At 49.7% G+C, this 20480-nt stretch overlaps 7 protein-coding genes; 3 read left to right on the forward strand and 4 right to left on the reverse strand.

The window, feature by feature from the left end:
• Positions 1-3392: 3392 nt before the first annotated feature.
• On the forward strand, positions 3393-3938 carry FFUJ_07389 (uncharacterized protein; the record flags this gene model as incomplete). Its single annotated transcript, XM_023577635.1, has 1 exon — positions 3393-3938. The coding sequence occupies one exon, from the start codon at positions 3393-3395 to the stop codon at positions 3936-3938; it is 546 nt and encodes a 181-aa protein (XP_023430672.1).
• Positions 3939-4594: 656 nt separating this feature from the next.
• On the reverse strand, positions 4595-7179 carry FFUJ_07390 (probable transketolase; the record flags this gene model as incomplete). XM_023577636.1 has 6 exons in its annotated part: positions 4595-4711; positions 4770-6428; positions 6481-6565; positions 6628-6723; positions 6788-6834; positions 7126-7179. The coding sequence occupies 6 exons, from the start codon at positions 7177-7179 to the stop codon at positions 4595-4597; spliced, it is 2058 nt and encodes a 685-aa protein (XP_023430673.1).
• Positions 7180-9576: 2397 nt separating this feature from the next.
• Positions 9577-10770, forward strand: FFUJ_07391 (uncharacterized protein; the record flags this gene model as incomplete). The annotated part of the gene is made up of 1 exon (XM_023577637.1): positions 9577-10770. The coding sequence occupies one exon, from the start codon at positions 9577-9579 to the stop codon at positions 10768-10770; it is 1194 nt and encodes a 397-aa protein (XP_023430674.1).
• A 111-nt stretch (positions 10771-10881) lies between these two features.
• On the reverse strand, positions 10882-13838 carry FFUJ_07392 (related to SAC1-recessive suppressor of secretory defect; the record flags this gene model as incomplete). XM_023577638.1 has 3 exons in its annotated part: positions 10882-11755; positions 11811-13572; positions 13640-13838. 3 exons carry the CDS (start codon positions 13836-13838, stop codon positions 10882-10884), a joined length of 2835 nt encoding a protein of 944 aa, XP_023430675.1.
• A 601-nt stretch (positions 13839-14439) lies between these two features.
• Positions 14440-14982, reverse strand: FFUJ_07393 (probable 13 kD U4/U6.U5 snRNP associate protein Snu13; the record flags this gene model as incomplete). XM_023577640.1 has 4 exons in its annotated part: positions 14440-14594; positions 14654-14794; positions 14850-14912; positions 14967-14982. 4 exons carry the CDS (start codon positions 14980-14982, stop codon positions 14440-14442), a joined length of 375 nt encoding a protein of 124 aa, XP_023431438.1.
• Positions 14983-15646: 664 nt separating this feature from the next.
• FFUJ_07394 (probable H+-transporting ATPase lipid-binding protein) lies at positions 15647-16510 on the forward strand (the record flags this gene model as incomplete). XM_023577641.1 has 5 exons in its annotated part: positions 15647-15663; positions 15818-15830; positions 15949-16078; positions 16135-16395; positions 16446-16510. The coding sequence occupies 5 exons, from the start codon at positions 15647-15649 to the stop codon at positions 16508-16510; spliced, it is 486 nt and encodes a 161-aa protein (XP_023431485.1).
• A 954-nt stretch (positions 16511-17464) lies between these two features.
• On the reverse strand, positions 17465-19350 carry FFUJ_07395 (probable sterol C-24 reductase; the record flags this gene model as incomplete). XM_023577642.1 has 3 exons in its annotated part: positions 17465-17476; positions 17528-19250; positions 19316-19350. The coding sequence occupies 3 exons, from the start codon at positions 19348-19350 to the stop codon at positions 17465-17467; spliced, it is 1770 nt and encodes a 589-aa protein (XP_023431439.1).
• Positions 19351-20480: the final 1130 nt, after the last annotated feature.

The following is a 20480-nucleotide window of genomic DNA, read 5'->3' on the forward strand; positions in this document are numbered from 1 at the left end:
GGTGCCATATTTGCACTGACTCTTCGCCGAAGGTAAAGTGCAGCTACGGGCCACACTGTCTCAGGAGAAAGCTCCCCCATTATTTCTGTGATTACATAGGTGCAGTAAGGTATGGTAAGGTAAGGTAGCTTGGTGTTGTTTGGTTGCCCCACGCCAGCTCCCAAGATAAGGCGGTCCCGCTGCACAGTTGCCAGCCCAGATTTTCATTCTCACATTCAAGACGTTGGCCCGGGCCAATCAGCATGATCTACCGTTGTCCGTTTCGATTGTTGTGCATATTCTGTACGAATTGGGCAGTTATGCAACAATAACAGACCCTGATCGATTATATGCCGAGATCGCAGTAGTGTTTACTAAAAACTCATCATATCTCACCTCGAGCTCCCCGAAGCTTCAAGTTATCTTTCTATCCGTTGCATTAATAGTTTAACACTCATTCAGTGGTCTCTTGGTACAGGGTACATGTAACACCAAGGTACATCATGGTGTTATCAATCAATCCGCTCAGACATGAAGAGAGTAGATCCTGCATATTTACAACAGTTAACATTTTTCGAATATGTTTTTTGCAGTAACTGATGGAAATACGGAATCGAACTCTAAGAGACAAGTAGTTGACTGTACATTTACAACACGACAGCCTGTCTTGCCTACCTAGGTAGTACTGAGATTGGTATGCTTTTGGAAGAGTCTAGGCAGTGCTCTAGTTAACTACCTATACCAAGGTTCATTTTGGGTTTGATACTTCTATAAAAAAGGAAAGAAAACCTACAAATATACTGGAAACCCAAACGGTTCCCCCGAATTACGTCCTGTATGATGTCAAATACTTTCTCGAGACTAGAAAATGTCATAGAAAAGAGTTGACTATCATGCTGTGTGAGTCCGACGTAGAAAGCACAAGAGAATTCAAAATGAATAATAAGAGAGCGAAGAGTCGTCTCAAAGGGGACCAAAAGAACAAAGGGGGAAAAATCAGAACCAGAACCAGAACCAGAACCAGAGCCAGAATAGGTAGCCGAGAGATCAACCTGGGGATTATAGACCCAGCCTCGGGAAGCAATAACACACCAGATCTTGAGATAGGGCGTTAAAATAAACCCAGCAAAAGATATCCTAAACTTGGCCTAAACTTATGCTAGGCTACCTAAGTCTTTTTGTCATTTAGGATTAAGGTCTTGAGTTTTCTTTCCTCCCCTAGCCCAGGTATCAATTAACCATACACCCCTTGTTGCGTTTCACTAATATCCTAGTAGCACCAAGTGCCCATCAAGAAAGTATGTATTCTCACAAAGAATTGATGAGGTAGCCGCATAAGGTTACATAAAATAAACAAAATAGGAATCCGGGGTAAAGAAAGAGTATTCTGGCCATATGGAAAGCAGAGGGAGGCAACACAGACTAACACCAAAGCATGACTGGTTTGGCTACTCAAGAGAAACCCGAGAAGCAATTCTCAGATTCTCGTACATACCACAGTGACAAGCCTTCCGTGAGCTGTACCCATGCACCGTCTTCCTGTTTGAAGCGACAGTAGGAAAGGCTACTCGTTGATCTTACAACAAGCTCCAACGCAACGTTTGAGGGCATGTTAACATCTGATGGCAACTTGAGAGAGGTGTCGGCCAGCCAAGAGTTGAACTATATTGGCGAGGTGAGACGAGACGAGGTTAATATTTCATGGCGTTGTGCACTGGTCTTCTCAGAGGACGTCGTACCTCACTGTGACCTTCAAGATAAAGCAGGCTCTGGACGCACAGGATAATTATATACCTCCAAAAGGGCGGGAATATTATCCTGCCCCGAAAAGAGACAAATGCTCATATGTAATTAAGACTCGTAACTGAGCAAACAAGCAATAGAAATTTATCACCAGCAAGAATGCCAATGTCTTCTTAGCAACAGTAACTTCGCTGAGACTCACTCTTCTGCCTCTTATCTTCAACCATCGTGGGGCTACATTTGTTCTCGTTGTTAGTCAGATAACCAATGCAGGGAACCTATCCTCATCCTATATACAGCCACATGGCAAAGAAGGAACGTGACTTGAATACGGAGTACAATCAGTTCTATTTCATGACCTTACCTTACACCTACTGATACCCCGAGAATATATACGAATATCCACCACATGAGGCATATGTTATGTACTTTACAACCCACATATCCCCCTCTCCAGTGTTCACCTCAGTCCAGTCTGGCCCAAGCTACCTTGGGAAGCCAAGCAATGGAACCATGGCCAGAAACCCTGCCATCCAACTGTATGTATGTACCCCACGATTTCACCAATCCTCTTCAAGAACCAATCACAGCATAATGTCGACTGACGCCATCCACCCTCTATCTTAGCCTCAATCCGGGGGTGAAGGGAAGCTCTCATTCTGTGATATTCTTTTTTTATTATTAAAAGAGAGAACCGCCGCAATCGCAATTGGGGCCACAATGCGAAACTCGTGCTTCTCAATCTCCCCACACATACTGTGATGCAGTCCCTTTAGTTGTCTGAATCTGGCCTAAGCTGGTGGAAAACGGCGGCATCAGGTAAGGAAGGGTAGTTGGTACTAAGTTAGGTTGCTTTGAGCTCCATGACCTCGGCCGTCTAAATTCACTATCAATGCTTCAGTGGGGAATGGATACCTAGGTACCTAGAAGGCGGGGGAACTTACTCTGCTCTATCATGATATTGGGGATTGAAGCTGATGAAATCACCTCCATAAAGCCTCATTTCTAGTATTACATAACGTAGAACGATAAGTATAGATACCATACAGCTCCCGACTTATCTCGCAAATTCATGAGACCAATTGATATCAGAAACCAGAAAAGATCCAACCTTATCATGAACAGCTTCCCCTCTTCACAATAACCCTCCACTGGGTTTATCTGCAGTGGATCCCGCTGCAACCTTGGTAGAAGCTAAAGGGGAGACAAGAAAACCTAAGACGTTTATTCTAATGACAAAAAGACTTAGGTAAGTTTTGTATAACTTAGTGAGCATTTAGGAGGCCTTAGATTAGGTATTTTTAGCACCTTGGTTCATCGTCAGAGGTTTTCTTGCTCCTTCTAACGTTAGGCGGGGGAGTGACAGAGCCGAGTTCACAGCGGGGTTCCGGCCTGTGCTACCTTACCTTACCTTAGCCAAGCCCCAAGCGAAGGCGCCAAAAAAGCTCCCTTGTCGAGTTGTCACTCATAGGTTGCCCAGGGCCCATTTTGTCTCCAACAGCGAGCGGCCGTCTGCCCATGACCTAATTCTGTTAAGCCCCCTCCACACTCACTCTCTCAACAACATCCATTCTTCTTGCGCCCAACTTCTTTGCGCCGAATATCCTCAACTTCCATATTCAGTCGATCCCTCCCGGAAACTGCCAGCTTTGGCCCTCGTCATTATCATCATGGCAAACCTCCCATCGCAACATCCCACCCTCTCTCTCCATCTCTCCGACGTCACCCTCACCCCGCTCATCACCTCGGCCTCGTCGCAATCACACCTCGAATCCCTCACAGCTCTCACTTCAAGTGCCCTCTCCTCCCAGACCGCCGCTCAGCGACTCGGCCTCGGTCGTCCCCAACGTCTCATGGTTGAGTACCCCGAGCGTGGGCCCGTCGTAATACACTCATATCTTGATCCTCGCGACGCTGTTGATACAACTACCAACAACGCCGCCGCGACCGCCTCTAGCCGCCCGGGCTCAGCGCCCGGGTCAAGTCACGGCCCCGACTCTAGAGCACCTCGGTCTGAACCTGTGACGTCCCATGACGACCCACGATCCGAGGATGCGGCCCCGTTGCTTGTTGGCGTGGTCGTCGCAGGGTCCGCAGATGAAGCGAGAGAAGCCCGCCGCGCCTCTACAAGGTTAGAGCGCGTGGGAAGAGAATTCCAGAGGGAGTGGGCTGCTGAGAGTAGTCAAGAGCGTGCAAATGACGAGGGGCCAGAGTGATCAGGGTGTAGAAACATCCACCCACCAGCTGGGGTGCTTGTCGTTTACATGACATGACGAATTACATTTACGAAGGATATAATGCGATGCGATGCGATGCGATGCGATGCGATGCGATGCGATGCGATACCACGAAACAAAATGAGAGTGCGACATAAAAGTGCTTAGCAAGGACGGGATAAAGGTTTTGGCGCCTTGGATTGTCATGTTCTCTGATGATACAATCGAGTTTCGATGACATCTGTGATGAGACGGAGAAAAGTCAAGAGAGTAAGTTGACAGAGAATGTCCTCACTTGAGGAAACCGTCTTCGAGGAAGATGGCATTGGGGAGAAGGCACATGCAAACGCATGATGTGACGTCTGGGATGATGATTTCAAGCCAGCAAAAGATGTCTTGCCTACATAGATGATATAATCTCATGGCAGGCAGATACCACACAGCATACCACAGCGCGAAATGGCTCAATCAAGTCAAGTTCTTTGATCTAAAAGATTCAGTTCCATCTTGTAGTACGTGTCTAAGTTGCTATAAATCCACAAAACCTTGCTCCCAAGTCCGTCGTCGTCACTTGCATAATCATTCTGTCCGGGCTGGTGTCCTCCCGGTATTTTGTTCTTATCCGTCGTTTCTTTTTACTCGTTATTATCTTTGATCTAGATGATCTGCTGGAAAGCACGGTTGATGGGGGATCGGATGTTGGGAACGTCCTTCCAGAAGTCGATGGTGGCGACGGCGCGCTTGGCAATACCCTCAGGAGTGAACTCGAACTTCTATAATAGGGTTAGTCACATATTCTATCGTATGTAAACAATCATCGATCAAACTTGCCTTGTAGACATCCTTGTAGGCACCCGAAGCGCCGAATCGGTTGATACCGAACTGCTCGTGAGTGTAACGCTCCCAACCCATGGTGCTCATGACTTCAATAGACAGAGAAGGAATGCCATCAGGAAGGACAGACAGACGGTACTCCTTGTTCTGGAGGTCGAATGCCTCGAAGCAGGGCATGGAGACGATACGGGCCTTGATGCCCTTGTTATCCTGGAGATACTTGGCAGCATCTACAGCAATGGAAACCTCAGAACCGGTGGCAACCAGAGTGATGTCGGCACCCTCGACTTCACGCAGGACATAACCACCCTTGGCGGCCTTCTCGATAGTGGAACCCTCGAGTTGAGGAAGGTTCTGTCGAGACAGAGCAATGATGCTAGGAGAGTGCTTGGCGGTCAAGCAGACGTAGTAAGCACCGCTGGTCTCGTTACCGTCGGCAGGTCGCCAGACGAGGCAGTTGGGGAGAGCGCGGAAGTGGGCAAGAGTCTCAATAGGCTGGTGAGTAGGACCATCCTCACCAAGACCAATAGAGTCGTGGGTGGCAACCCAGATGGTGCGAACCCGAGAGAGGGCGGACAGACGGACGGAACCGGCAGCGTATGAGACGAAGTTCAAGAAGGTACCGGAGTAGGGCAGGATAGTGCCGTACGCAGCGAGACCGTTGAGAATGGCACCCATGCCGTGCTCACGGACACCGTAGCGGACGTATCGGCCAGAGTAGTCACCGAGGCCAGTGGACTTGGGCTGGAAGTCGACAGCCTCCTTCCATCGGGTAAGGTTAGAGCCAGTCAAATCGGCGGAACCACCGAAGAGCTCGGGAATGACGCTCTCAACCTTGCTGAGGACGGTCTCGGAGAGCTTTCGCGAGGCAATGGCGGGGTCAGATGGGGTATAGACGGGGAGGCTCTTCTCCCAGCCCTCGGGAAGCTCGCCAGACATGCGGCGGACGAGGTCGGCGTGCTCCTTGGGGTACTGCTCCTTGTACTTGGCAAACAGCTGGTTCCACTCCTGCTCACGGGCGGCACCTTCAGAAGATCGCTTGCCGTAGAAGTCATAGACCTCCTGGGGAACAGCGAAGCTCTCGTCAGGGTTGAAGCCCCACTTCTCCTTGAGCTGCTTGATATCGTCGGCCTTGAGGGGAGAGCCATGGACACCATGGGTGCCCTGGTTCTTGGAACCGAAACCAATGGTGGTTCGGAGCTGAATGAGGGTAGGCTTATCAGTGACAGATTGAGCCTCCTTGATGGCAGCCTCGATGCCGGCAAGATCGTGGTCACCGTCGTCGACCTTGACGACGTGCCAGCCGTAAGCCTCGTATCGCTTAGGGACATCCTCAGTGAAGGCCACAGCAGTGTCACCGTCAATGGTGATCTTGTTGTCGTCCCAGATGGCAATGAGGTTGCCAAGCTGGAGGTGACCAGCCAGAGAGGAGGCCTCGCTGGAGACACCCTCCATCAAGCAGCCATCGCCGAGGAAAGTGTAAGTGTAGTTGTTGACAAGAGGGAAACCGTCCTTGTTGAAGACAGCTCCGGTATGAGCCTGGGCAATGGCCAGACCAACAGCGTTGGAGATACCCTGACCGAGAGGGCCAGTGGTGACCTCAACACCGGGAGTGTCGTGAGCCTCGGGGTGACCCGGAGTACGGCTGTCGACAGACTGAGGGATGTGTGAGCAAGCAAAGGTTAGAGCCAGAGAGTGAGCTACATACTCGGAAAGCCTTCAGGTCATCGATGCTGAGATCGTAGCCGAAAAGGTGGAGAAGAGCATACTGAAGCATGCAGCCGTGTCCGTTGCTGAGGCGCAAAACAGTCAGTCATGGGCGCATTAGTGACGTGTGAATCAGGACAAAACTTACGAGAGGACGAAGCGGTCGCGGTTCAACCAGTCGGGGTTCTTGGGGTTGAAGTTGAGGAACTTGTTGAACAGGACGTGGGCAACTGGGGCCATTCCCCTGTGACGACAATGTCAGTGTGTTGTTCTCATCGCTCAGTTCATCGAAGGGTGGTGAAACTCACATGGGAGCACCAGGGTGTCCCGAGTTGCTGTGAGCGGTCGCATCGGCCTGTTGACAGCTCGTTAGTACTCATGTTGCACCGGAGGTTCATATTGAGAGCGTTGAGAGGCTGGTAGGCTCAATGGGACACAGCAAATGCAATAGCAACTGCCATGAGGCCAAGCGATAGAGTTCTCTTGAGCAGACTGTCCTCATCAAATTGTTGCGCGTCTCGTGTCTCATCTCTCATAGTAAAATGGCGGGGCAGCCGTGGCGGGGTAGAAGCCAATTCAGCTGCGTAGAGCTCAAGAGAAACGAGAGCAAAGTAAAGTAAAGCAAAGCAAAGGGAGGGGAGCTTACCGCAAGGACACGGATGGTGTTGATGGCCTTCTGATCAATCTCGCCGTAACCCATTTTGAATATGTATATGAGTATTTGGTTGTATGGAGAAGAAGAAAGGAAGAGGAAAGGAGGAAAAAAAGAAGAAGGAGAAGGAGAGGGCGAGGTAGAATGACCGAAAGATAAACGGAGCCAGCACCTTGCCTTGCCATGCCATGCCTTACCTCACGTCTGACGTCTACCTACGATGCACCCGTCTTCGCTCTGCTAAGGTGACTTACCTAGTACCTACTTTACAGTACCTTTACAGTGGAGGGTGGAGGGCTAGGAGGGGTCGTGTCATGAATTGTTTAGTGGTCTCCATTTTTCTCTGCCAGCCTTGAGAAAACTCGACCGGGCGATATCCCGCGAAGGTGTTGCTACATGATACGAAATGAGGTGTAGTACATAATAACAAGGTGCCTTAGTACCTTAGTAGGTTACTATTGATTGATGTCCCCTAGGATATACGATGCTGCCGATAGAATTGAATATCAAAGTCCAAGGTATTCAGCTCTCACCGAGAAGAATAGTGAGGCTGCTCATGGCGACTACTTATCCATAGCCCCCCTCACTCCTCTCATGATGGATGTCTAATGCCCACCTTGGGCGGCCGAAGCTCTACCCAAGACGTCAAAAGTTTCATTGTCTGCTGCATATCTATGTATGTACTGTACTTTGTTGAATCAGCCTCCCCAAAACAGGCAAGCCGCCATCTTCACCTTGAGAATCATGACCCAAACTCAGATTCAAGCTCACCAAATTCAGAGCGTCCGCTCCCTCCGCTCCCTCCGCCGTCGCCGCCGAAACGAGGTCAGTGTGGCCGGCGACACGCCGAGTGGAGTCCCCGGTGGGGGACAGTTTTGGGCTGCAGGGGAGAACAAGCCAGTGACGCCAGGGCGCCTAGGGTGCATCAGGGTGCCCCTCCCCGCTGTAGCTGCAGCTTGCACCTCCCGTCTCGTGAGAGAGAACTGTTGACACGGGCTGAGGCTTGTTGGCTTGATAATGAATACTAATGCAGTTCAGTTGGACTTAGTCACGGCTCTGGCTTGCCCAAAGCCCATTCATAAGCACCAGATCTACTACGTGCTCCGGATAGACCCAATAATTAGGTACCTTACCCAGGTTGGCTCTGAGCAAACTTCGTTGATCTTGGAGGTCCTCACTTGTGGACCCTACTTATTTCATCAGCATGAATCCCATGGCTTCCAATGGATGGATCTCCATACCTGAGTAGTTAACAGCGGCACTTGTACATGCTTTAAAAGCGGCCATGGGAACAAATTGGATCCTCGCTGCTGTGACGTCAATTTGGCCACCTCGTCATTGTCAGAAAGATTCTTTTGTTAGCATCTTTTTGGCCATGATATCAAATTTTCATGTCAGCCATAGTGAGGTGGTTATAAGGAGGGTCAGGCAAGGCAAGGAAATAAACACCAGATATTTGCGCCATATATTTCCCTCAATCCAAAACCGCAATAGCTCCCGCGTTCCGTCTTGAGTCTGATCAAATTAACCGGCCAGAACAGAAATAGGCAAAAAGTATCCAGACGGGCGGACAGTCTAGAAACTCGAGAGACTCGATTGAATTGGTACGCCTAAAAAGATACCCATACCCCCACAAAGGGTTCTAGGTAGAAGGGGCAACTCCGATCGCTCCCAGGTGTTGAGTCGTTTCGGATACCATGCCGTACAAGTTACTTTAACAGGCGCGCTTATTAATGGGAGAGATCAAAAGTCGGATCAAAAGTCACGATGTGCTTTATCCGCAAATGATTTGGTTGAGCGAGCTAACCTGAGTGACATATCCGACTTTGTTTTGGGGAGCGATAGTCGGAGAGAAGACACAAGCTGTTCTCTCATCCTCTCATCCTCCGAAAGGTGTGGTAGACGTAGCACTCTTGAAACCAATGAGGAAAAGGATGAACTATGTTGATGTTTATCAATGATGCCGTAACTGCTGATGAAATGATATGATGTTTCTATGTAAGAGCTCTAGGCCCCGAGTAAAACTCTCCGTAAGGGTCGGCCATCATGACCAATTTTCTGCGATAGACAAGAATGTGATATGATAACCTTCACGATATTGATTGCTAACACGACACTGCATGATTCAATTACGCCTACATCCAGCCGCTCCGTCAGTACCCCGAAGCACCGCCATATCCATCCATCCTCGTCCCTCAAGGGAAGAAATGGAAATACAGGTACCTACCTACTCAAGGTAGTACCTTATTATGTACTACTAGTAAACCTTAGGGCAGCCATGATTCCAAAGTGGGGGTTTTCGACCTCATCGGTAAAATATGTCCGATCTTTTCTCCCAGTATCAAACAATCCCACCACCAAGAGGCGGACGGTATCTACGATATTGGTATTACTCACCGAATCAATACAGCCAATGAGCTAGCACTAGATGCAAGTGAAGAGAAAATGGTCAAGAAAACCGGCCCCTCCAAGAAGACTGCTCCTTCAAAGCAAAGTTTGAGTTCAAAGCAGAGCTCCAGGAAATCATCTGCCCCGCTAGAAACCTCTTCACCAGCTCTACAAAGCGAGCAGCAGCAGCAGCGTCTTCTCAATATCTTCTCGAGTGCTTTCAACAATGTCCTGACTTCGGCTGATTTCTCAAGGTTGCTTCAGGAGATAAAGCAAGCCTTGTTTAATCGAGAGTTTGCTGCCGCTTTCGGGAGAGAGGACTACCTCGAAGCCTATGCTGCTCGATGGAGCCCCACACGAGCATTATGCTATGCTACCGTGTTTCTCAGTATCAAGAAGCACCTTGACGGGACTCTGATTGATAAGGAAGAAACGAAGGATGACACAAATACCACCAAGGAGCGCTTAGCATCACATACAGAGATCGCTGGGTCAACCCAGGATGATGCAAATGACAAGTCTGAAGGGACTGGACTAGAAATCTTTCAGGATCTCAAACTTGACAGTACCTCTAATCGACGCAATGCCACTCTTCGAATGTTGTCTGTAGGCGGCTGTGCAGCCGAGCACGTTGCCTTTGCCTCATATCTCCAGACAACTGCCACAGATGGCCATCTGACTCTTCTCGATTCGGGCCCATGGACAAGGGTCATTTCTCTTCTCGAATCCAGCACCGTCAACCCTCCGCCTATTTCAAAATATGCATCCACGGCACGCCAGGCGGCCAATCACCCACTGCTGGGAAAAAATCAACTTTCACTGGACGTGGTCCAGCGAGATGTTCTGGATCTTGACGTGGACTCTCTTTCAGCGCAATGTGCCAATGGCAGAGTACCCATCATCTTGACTCTTCTCTTCACACTCAATGAGCTGTACACAACAGCAGGTATCGGCAAGACGACAAAGTTCCTCAAGAACCTTGGGCAAGTCCTAGCATCTGATAGCTTGGTCCTTGTAGTGGACAGCCCAGGAAGCTACTCCGAGGCAGCTTTGGGCAAAGAGAAGAAGAGATACCCTATGCAATGGCTTCTCGACCACACCCTCATAGAAACCGAAACGCCTGGGTATTCCTGGGAAAAGCTACAGTCGGACGAATCCATCTGGTTTCGTCTACCAGAAGGCTTGTCTTATCCAATCCCGCTCGAGAATATGCGCTACCAGATGCACTTGTACCGCTTACAAAAGCCATGATTGAGAAAAAACACCAGTTTGAGAGTTATCGTGATTTCTATGGTTTGCATTATTTATAACGTATTATATGGGGATAGATCGTTTATGCTGTTTCTTTGATGGCGGGATCTATCAAGCCCACACCATCTTCTTGAGTGAGTGTCCTAGCTGTTCTAACAGTCCTGTGTTCTTCTTGGCCTCCTCCAGAGAAATGATGGGGCCGGTCTCAATAAGCCTCTTCCTCTCATCGCCCGGATGCTCCGCCTGTCTCTCCAACACCAGTCGCTCAATGTCACCGCAAATGGTGGAAACCTGCTGAGTCTCTGTCTGCTTAGGACCATCATCACCCACAATAGCGACAGAGGAATCCACATTTGTCGCCTTGAAGACCAGGCGGCGAATGCTCGGCGATGAAGAAGACGATGATTTGCTGGTAAGCAAGTTGGCTAGGCTGGCAGGAATGCTGGCATCCTTTTGTTCGGTGGCATTCTCCTTACCTGTCATCTCGCCGCGACTTGAAAAGGTTCGTGTGTTAGTACGGCGAACGTCACTCTTGCCAGGGCTATATGTCACCACAAAACCGGCATTCCTAATCTCGTCGATGTGAGAAAGGGAGATGGTGGAGGTAATATAAGTACCGTACTTGATGCCTGTGATGCTATCGAGCTCGACACGCTCAAAGGAAGATACCTTGTCAGACTTCCAGTCAAAACGGCATGAATAGAGAGCTGCATCTGTCAACAACAGAACAACCTCTTCGAGCGGCCAGGACTTGATAGCGTCAGGTGTGGTAGGACTTAAGAGAACCCAGCCGCCGTGGAACTCTTCCTTCTCATCGGCTATAACTCGTTTCTGGCATAGTTCGACGGCTAGTTCTCTCATCTTAATGACGGATACCGCTGGATCCTTCGTCATCATGTCGCTCTCAAATTCTTCAAAGATTTTGGCTGTTACGTTGCCGAGGAGAAAATCAATGGCTGCTTGGCTGAAGTAGTCGTTGACCATGCTGACTTGGTTAGCAAGAGGTTGAGCCGTCAAGGAAGAGGAATTGGAATACATACCCACTATAGTATCTAGCAAGACCGAGACCCAAATCGTTCAACGCACCACGATAATCTCTCTTCCGTGTTCTTGTGTAGTCGCCCTTCATCGCTGCTGTCGATGCGTACTGTTTTGACACAGCGTCGCCGTTGTCCGCCCAAAGGGTGTTGAACCAAGCAGTCACTTGATCAGACTGCGCACTCATGTCAAAGCCTTCCTCCTTGAGTTGAACTTCCAGCATATGCTTTGCGAATGAGCTCTGGCAGACGTTGGTTCGGTCAAGGCAGTCCATACAGTTGGTTCGGAAAACACCTTGCTGTCGAGCCAATTGCTTCCCGTCCTCTTGAATAGTGCTTCCAAAGCTCTCGATCTTGTCCCTCAACTGATTTAACAGCATGCTGACATTCTCAAACTTCATGCCTCTACAAGCAGCATGGAAATCAAACCATTCGAAAGGTATCTTTTGATCTTTGCTGGCATTCTTGTTGATTTCTTCCACGGCTGTCTCATATGCAGAACCGATGATGGACTCGACCCCATGTTTTTCGACGAGATTAACTATCTGCAAGTGGCCATAATTCCTGGAAAGACTTTCGAAATGACTGCGGCACGCAGCTTGGTTGGCCTCCTCAGAGTGTTGCCGAATAGGAGTAGGTTTGAAAGCATACGGCGACTGTGTGAAAAATAGGGGAATGCTTCCCCTGACCTGCAGAAAGGAGTATATCTTTGAAGATGGGTTCCACGTTGGTGTGGACAGAAGCTGTTCGGTTTCAACCATGTTCGCAACAAAACCATCCTGATCAATGCCACGACGCAGATACCGCAAGCCAGCTCGTTTTGTGGACCGGCGCGATATCACAGTGATTAGATATTTTCTCTCCGAAGAACGAAGGTCTATGGATGCCCTGGAACTCAGCGCTTGAGGAGAGGCTGTTAAGTCTTTCGACGATGGAAGATTAGATAGTTCGACGGAATCTTTGCCCGTATCATCGCTCTGGGGAGGCTGACTATCGACGATGAAGGTCCTCTGTCCAACAAATCCTTGAATCAACGGCAATGCCAGAGAATCTTGCCCGCTTGATAGGAAAGGTTTCAGGAGATTACGATTCCAAAAGAAGACCTCGTCTGCCTGGCTGTGGAGAGGGTTCTCGCTGTTGGGGGGTATCGATCCGTCACCGAGAGAGCGAGTGAGGTCAACGTCGTAAGAGAAGTAGAAACTCCGCGATGAACCAAAGAGAACATGGGCGGTTCGCAAAAGTTTTGGCAATAATTCGGGCTCCTCGGGCACGACCTTATCAAGCCCCTCTTGCGTATCCTCTGAGGATGACTCAGTCGCAGGAGCATTATTTTCTGGAACGCTCGATGAATTGCTCAAACCCATATTCCTCTTTTGATCTAGAGTCCAGCCACTTCGACTGAACCAACGTTGGGCGAACCGCCCGTAGCTGCCCCTCCTGCGAATGACATCTTCAGCTACGCGGCTTCTAGCCGACCCAGGCCTTGCATCTTTGTCCTCAACAACAGCGTCTTCTACTTCGTCTGACGTTCTTGAGGGCAGTTCAACATCTTCATCGCTGCTATCACTCTCGTTCCCCGAGTCTTGTGCTTGGCGTGATAGGTGGCCCGAAGTCCTCCTTATTGATTCTTCAGCGCCGGCCTTGGATGTGCATGGTGTAAGGGCGACTTCGGTAACGACATAGATGGGGTGGCCACAGATTTGTGCAACTTGTTGGCGTCGTGTGATGGTAACAAGATAATTTAACTTCGAGACTGCAATAATGCCTACAGTTGTCGCATCCGTCAGTCTTGAGTCTTACATGTCATAAGCGCGGGCCATCCAGTGTCATACCAATCACTCCAAAAGCTTCAAAAGAAGAATCTGGCTTAGAATCGTCAGGGACATGTTCACGCGGAACGTGAGAGATTGAGGCGTCGCCATATTTGAGCCGCACTGGCTGAAAAGGTCGTTGGCCTTTGGAAGAGAGTGGTTGTATTATAAGCCCATCAATCGCTGCGCAGATGAGGAGCTTGCGAGCAATGGCTGGCATTGTGCGGGGGGCACGTAGTTCTTATCGACGGCACTTGGTAGGCATTCAAAGGTAAATACAGGGAAGCAAGATAAGAGATTGGCGATCTAGAAAGAATAGGTAGACAGAGACGAGACAGGTTGCGAAGAAGCTGCAGGAAGAACTGGGCCAAGCTGCAGCTCACCCAAGAGATGGGAAGGATCGAATCGAGTGGCTATTACTACACTTGATATGACCGCATCAGCTCACTCATTTTTTTCGGTGGTGGAGACGTCATAACCTGGCATTTCACTGCATCCGTTATAGCATAGCGCAAAATAGCCGCCGCCGACATCGCATTCGCATATCGAAATTATTTCGATATATCCACTTTGGCTCGTTTTCGTATTGGGCTTCAGACATGCTTCGGATATCCTTTGGTCTCGCCAAGATAGACAGTTGATGATATTACTATTATACCCAGGAGGACCCAATGTCATACACCAATTATTGCACCAGATAAGCCCAGAACATAAAAAATTCGGAAACAAATCTGAGCAGCAACAAACAGTCGTTCAAGGACTGTCTGTCCATAGACGAAAATGTGTTCCATCTTTTGCTTTCGTCCTCGTCGTGGGGTATCTTAGATAGCGAGGCGCTCAACCTTGTCGCGCATAGCTCGGATCTGGCCGGCGAGCTCGCTGGCGTCGTTGCTGGTGATGCTGGCGGCGATGACGGCACGGCTGACACCGCAGGCACGGCCGAGGTGCATCTTGCTGCTAACGTAAACATAGGGGACTATCAAGCACAAGTTAGCAATCGACCCAGACTGCATCAGAATTACCAATTGTGCTTACCGTTCTTGTCCTCGCAGAGAAGAGGAAGGTGGAGGAGAATGGCGAGGGGCTGAGTGTCAGCAGCGAGGATGACGAGCTCAGAGACACCGCGGTTCAGGGTCTTGGTGGCTTCGTTAGCTCCCTTCTTCAGCTGGCGGGCATCTGTGAAGTGCGTTAGCGAATTGGTCTAAACTGGGCCTTATTGACGATGACTTACGCTGAGAAGATTGAACAAGATCGAGAAGCTCCTGCTCGAGCTTCTGATCGGCAAGGGGCCAGGCTATCGGCATATCAGTGAATATTCACAAGAGAGCTACAAGGTAATTGGACATACCAGCACTCTCAGACATTGTGAAGACTAGACCGAGGTTTTTGAGGAAAGTTTCTAATCGATGGCAGTCAGTCGCTGATCCTTGTTGGAATTTGAGGATAGTCAAGTCGAGGCTGCGTACAGGATGGTATAAGTATCAGGGTTCCTTGCGTTGGCTCGCCCTGAGGACTGAAAGTGAGGTTGGCGGAGGAATGTGGTTGGCGATATATCGACAAAGTCAAGAAGGAAGAAGAAAAAAAGAGAAGAAGCTGGATAATATGCGCCAAGGCGGCAGAAAAATTCACATGTGGCGTGCCGAGCCTTGTGTGGCTTGCTGCTGCGAGGCTTTCCTGGTCCCACTTCTCCTGTTTCGAGCTCACCAGTCAGAGACTGGCCTGGCTGGTCCATCTTTTATCCGAAACACCCAGCCGCCCCGTAGTGCATTATGTAATGCTCCCCGTGCCTCTCCCTCCCATTAGAGTACAGCAAAACCTTGCCGCCAACCAGACGCCAACCTGGAATGAGACCTTAACAAGCACACCTTCACCTCGACATCTTCGTCCTCAACCCCCAAGCAAACGATTCCTGTTGTCCAACGACTTCATCTCCCAACAGCTTAGCTCGTTCTCGGATCCCTCGATACACCTTCTGAAACGATATTGTCCCATTGATATCTGCTTATCCTCAGATAAACAACCGTCAAGATGGTTAGCGAACTTTGGTACGTGCTTGCGCGCCTCCTTGCCCCCATCATCATCGAGCTCCCTATGCATCATCGGAAGCTTCAGGCATCGCCTGGCAACGCGAAAAGCCATCGGAATTGTCTCGCACTACATCCTTCTTCATGATTGAAGCTAACATGCGCGTCTCTGCAGCCCCGTTTACTCGGTCAGTCCTCCACGTCATCCATGCCGTCGACGTCACCTCGCGACGCCCAAACCTCCATCGTGAGGCTGTCGACGATATCGACTCCATATCGAACTTCACATCGCTAACGATTATTTAGCCCTTCTTTGGTGCTATGGGCTGCACCTGCGCTATTGTCTTCACCTGCCTCGGCGCCTCTTACGGTACCGCCAAGTCGGGTGTTGGCATCGCTGCCATGGGTGTCCTCCGCCCCGACTTGATCGTCAAGAGTATGCGGCCCTTAGGATTCAATCCTCACGAACTGCGCGATGCTAACATATACCAGACATTGTTCCCGTCATTATGGCCGGTATCATTGGTATCTACGGTCTCGTCGTTTCCGTCCTTATCTCCGATGGCTTGAAGCAGGACCTTCCTCTGTTCACTAGTTTCATTCAATTCGGTGCTGGACTCTCCGTCGGACTTGCTGGTCTCGCTGCCGGTTTTGCCATTGGTATTGTTGGTGATGCTGGTGTTCGAGGAACTGCTCAGCAGCCCCGTCTCTTCGTCGGCATGATTCTTATTCTCATTTTCGCCGAAGTCTTGGGTATGTCCTGGTGCTTAATCCGACATTTCCAATTAGCTAACATGGAACAGGTCTCTACGGTCTCATCGTTGCCCTCCTCATGAACTCCAAGGCCAACGTCGATGCTGTATGCTAAATCAACAAAGGAACAGGAGCCTTGCCTTGAATGACAGCCTGACAAGATCGAACTCAAATCATAAGAGCTGCTTAGGGTATGGTCGACTGTATGAACACTAATAGGGCTTGCAACTTCCTTGCTCCTTGTCCCAAATATGGACGGTGCAGTAGGGGTTGTGAACGCTGGCGTTGGGTTGGCACGGTTTCATACCTGCCCCTTTTTCGCGCAATCATGGAATAATGGACTCGAGCTACTGTTTTTGTTTTCTACTATGGGAGAAGAGGGGCTGGGACGAAATAGGAGGATGGTTTCTGTAAAATACTCTCAACATGCGTGTTACTCTCTGGGTGGCTTCTCATCATAGACAGTGGAGGGGAACTCGAGTATTAGTGTATGCTATTGCCAATTGTTTTTATGTACCGGAACTTAACATATATGTCCCTTTTCATACATCGTCAGGTCTACTGATGCAGCTAGCTGTCATCTACCAATCACATACTTCACCGGTCATGGCGGGCATCATACATGCTCTGACACAACTGGTACACGTCAAGTTGTGGCAAGTCCTCTCGACATCAGTGTTCCGAGGGCGTAGTGCTCACTAAGAGCGTATTAATACAGCAGTTTATTATAGAATCCTCGCTTTAAGAAGTATACAAATGCGAGCAAGTAAAAGATTACATAGTCTAAAAAACCCCCAAAGCAAGTTGACACTTTATACGAACCAGTAGAGGCTAGTGTCTACAGCTTTCTTATATACTCCCTGTATTACGTCTCTTCATCTCTTCGTTTGTGGGTTTCCCTTTTTGTCTCCCAGAATCATACCGGTTTTTGTTTTCCTTGTACACATTTCTACTGACCAAAACACCTAGTGGCATCAAGAGCCACTAACTGAGAATAATATATGGGCACAGAGTGTCCCTCAAGGGCGCTGCGAGTTTTGACGTGCTCCCGCGTGGCCTCGTCGACTCCTTAGATAACGTACTAAAAGATTGTTAGTATCAAGGTTCAAGTAACGTTTTGGTGGAAACTCACAGGAATGAAGAGGTAAGGTACACGTCGTTCATACTCGAGCCAAGCATCACCATACTTGCGACGACAACGGGTGATATCTCGAGCAGCACGGTGGGCGATCATACCGCAGAAGAATACTGGATAGAACCAGGGAAAGGGGCTCTCGAAGCCTGTAATCAGACCCCAAGAAACAGCGAACCACACATCCGCAGTGTAGTGAATCTTGCGGGCAAGACCATACCAACCGTCAACCAGGATAGTTCCCTGGGGGGTGACAATAGTCTTGGGGTTGTGGATGGTCTGCCAGGGGACTTGAGGAAAGGTTTTGCGTAGGACCAACTTGCCCTTCTCCATAGCGCGAAAGCGGTTCTTCTGACTGTTGCAGCTATCCCAGACCCAGTACCAGAAGAGATAACCAGCGAACATGGCAGCGAGAATGCCGCGGTTCCAGCAGTACACATCAGGGTGGTGGTTAGCTAGATAGATAGTGCAGTGACAGTAAGAGAGAGGAACACCAGCAAGGTTCCAGAAGATGAGCATGAAACCCCACTTCTCATAGTACATATCCCAAGTGGTGATGATGAGCTCCTCTCCTTTGGCACAGGCGTTGGCATAGAGGAAGTGAGCCATGACGAGGAACCAAACCTCTCCAGAGACGTAGCCGTACTGCTCATATTGACGAGCGGCGGCGCCAAGACTAAGGATGAGCAGAATATACCAAGGCATGCGAACCTCGAAGAACATCTTGAAGTCGAGAATACCAAACAAACGGGGGTTCAACTCAGCGCCCATGAAAAAGTCATAGATGGGATAGCCCGTCATGCGGTGCTGCTTGCCACGCCAAAGAGCAGAGAAATAGGCCACAAAGCTAACGAGGAAGCCACTGAGGATAGCAACAGACAGAAGAGGACCGAACTCATCAATGGCAGTGTAGAGAGGCCAGATACCAGAGAAATGCAGCAAGGCAAGGCAAGCGAGAGTGGTATAAAGACTCCAGTAGGCGCTGCAGTAGTAGGGAAGCTGCTTGCCGCCCTCATGAGGAAGAGGCTTGCCATAGCCCCAGACACCGGGGAGAAGGCAGTAGAAAGCACCCTCAACAATCAGGTAAGACCAATACCATGCCCAGACCTGGAGGCGGGGGAATGCACCAGTGTAGACCAGATTGACGAGGTGAGAAGCGAACTCGCCCCAAGACTGACCCTCGGCACGGGAGGGAAACTTGCCATCGTAGTAAGTGGCGCCAATCCACATATACCACATGAGGATAGGGAAGAGTACCATCATGGCAGCGGTGCCCAAAGAACCACCAAACTCGAACTCTCCAGAGTAGTCAATCTTGGGATCCTGGCCAGGCCTCCAGCCATCAACCACATTGGGGTCTTGAGGGACGCCCTCGGTCTTCTCCAAGACTGAATTGATAGGTGCAGCGCCAGAAACATCGTTGGATGTAGCATGGGCGTTGGTGGCGTGTCCATTGGTGGCATCACCGTTTGAATGGCCATTGGCATGGCCGTTGGTTTTGCCATTGGAGGCTCTGTTGACAGCGCCCATGTTGTCGGAATCTGTGTCCTCGTCGAGCTCTTCGGTGAACCTAGCGGTGCGTCGGCGAGTAGGTCGCGAGACAGTCTCAGCGGCAGAGTTCGACTCGGTTTCGACGTCTGAGAGAGGTTGGGAAGTCTGGCGGCGATTTGAACGTGAGCGACGAATAGGGGTCTCAACCATGCCCTCAAAGAGTTCCTTCTTCCTGGAGGCGCAAAGTTAGCTACATGATAGAAAAAATGGGATTAAGGGATAGAGGAGCAAACAAACCTGGGAGTTTGGCGTAGTGAATATCTTGAAGACATCTTGAAGGAAGGGCTCGGAGAGCCTTTATATAACTAATGGACAGACAGTTGAACAGAGGCAGAACCAAAAAAGGGACTAAGAAGCTGGAGCCAGGTCCTGAGAGCCTGAACCGTCAATCAGGCTGTGATGACCCAGACTCAAGACTGTGCTTTTTCCCACAGTGCGCAAGACAACAGAAAGAAGCAATCGGACTGGACGCCTCGGATGCACTTTGAAAGCCAGAGATGCAGCTGTGGACGGCGGCACGGCAAATCAAAGCAAACAAAGCCAAACACAGGAACAGGGGGCGGTGACAGTGTCGTGGAGTGAAAAAGACCAGGGCATTGAGTAAAAAGGCCTAATCAGGTACCTAGACAGACAGTATCCGCTGCTGGTAGGTTTGGCGATGGCACCTATATCCTGACAAGAAGGGAAAAGAAAGAAAAAGAGTCAAGTGAAGGATACCCAAAACAAACCAAATTGTTTAATGGAGATGGAGAGAAAGGAAAAAAGTTGGTGGAGGACGGAGGGGGGGGGCGGGGCGTTGTGCACACACCAAAGTTGCAGCTTGCAGTCCCCAAGTACAGTAGTAGGTACAATTCTCGCGATGGGGAATCCGAATAAGAAAACGTGTTGTGCTATTGGCGCGGTGCAGTTGGCCGTTCGGAGCAATCTCCCTCAGGGGACACAGCCAATCAGAGGAGAGGTCTGACAGGCGATCCATGCGCCTGGAAATTGGGGTACTTGTTGTTCTGCAGAGCCTTCTGCAAGGCATCAGGTACCTCTGGCCTATCTGCCCCAGAAATCCCCCAAGACCAATCATCAGAACCACGCTAATGCACGATTCGTATAGCGATTTGACAGGGATTAGCCTGCTATTCTGCCGTCTGCCATGACCCCCGGATAATGCGTCAGTTTTTCATCTTTGAGCCTCATCGCTCGCTTGGATCGCCCTAAACGTCCCGATCCTCCTCTTACACGCCGACAAGTGCGACAAGGGTATGCTATACGAATCGTGCATGAAGCTAAGCCCCGACTTTTATCAACGACAATCTATACCTACACCTTGAAACATCAACTCCTCCACAAACTTGACTTACTTTTCAACTCGGCATCATGATAATCTCCGCCTCCCGGTCTCGACGGTGAT

This window comes from Fusarium fujikuroi, chromosome FFUJ_chr05 (assembly GCF_900079805.1).
Source record: "Fusarium fujikuroi IMI 58289 draft genome, chromosome FFUJ_chr05".
Taxonomy (NCBI): Eukaryota; Fungi; Ascomycota; class Sordariomycetes; order Hypocreales; family Nectriaceae; genus Fusarium; species Fusarium fujikuroi.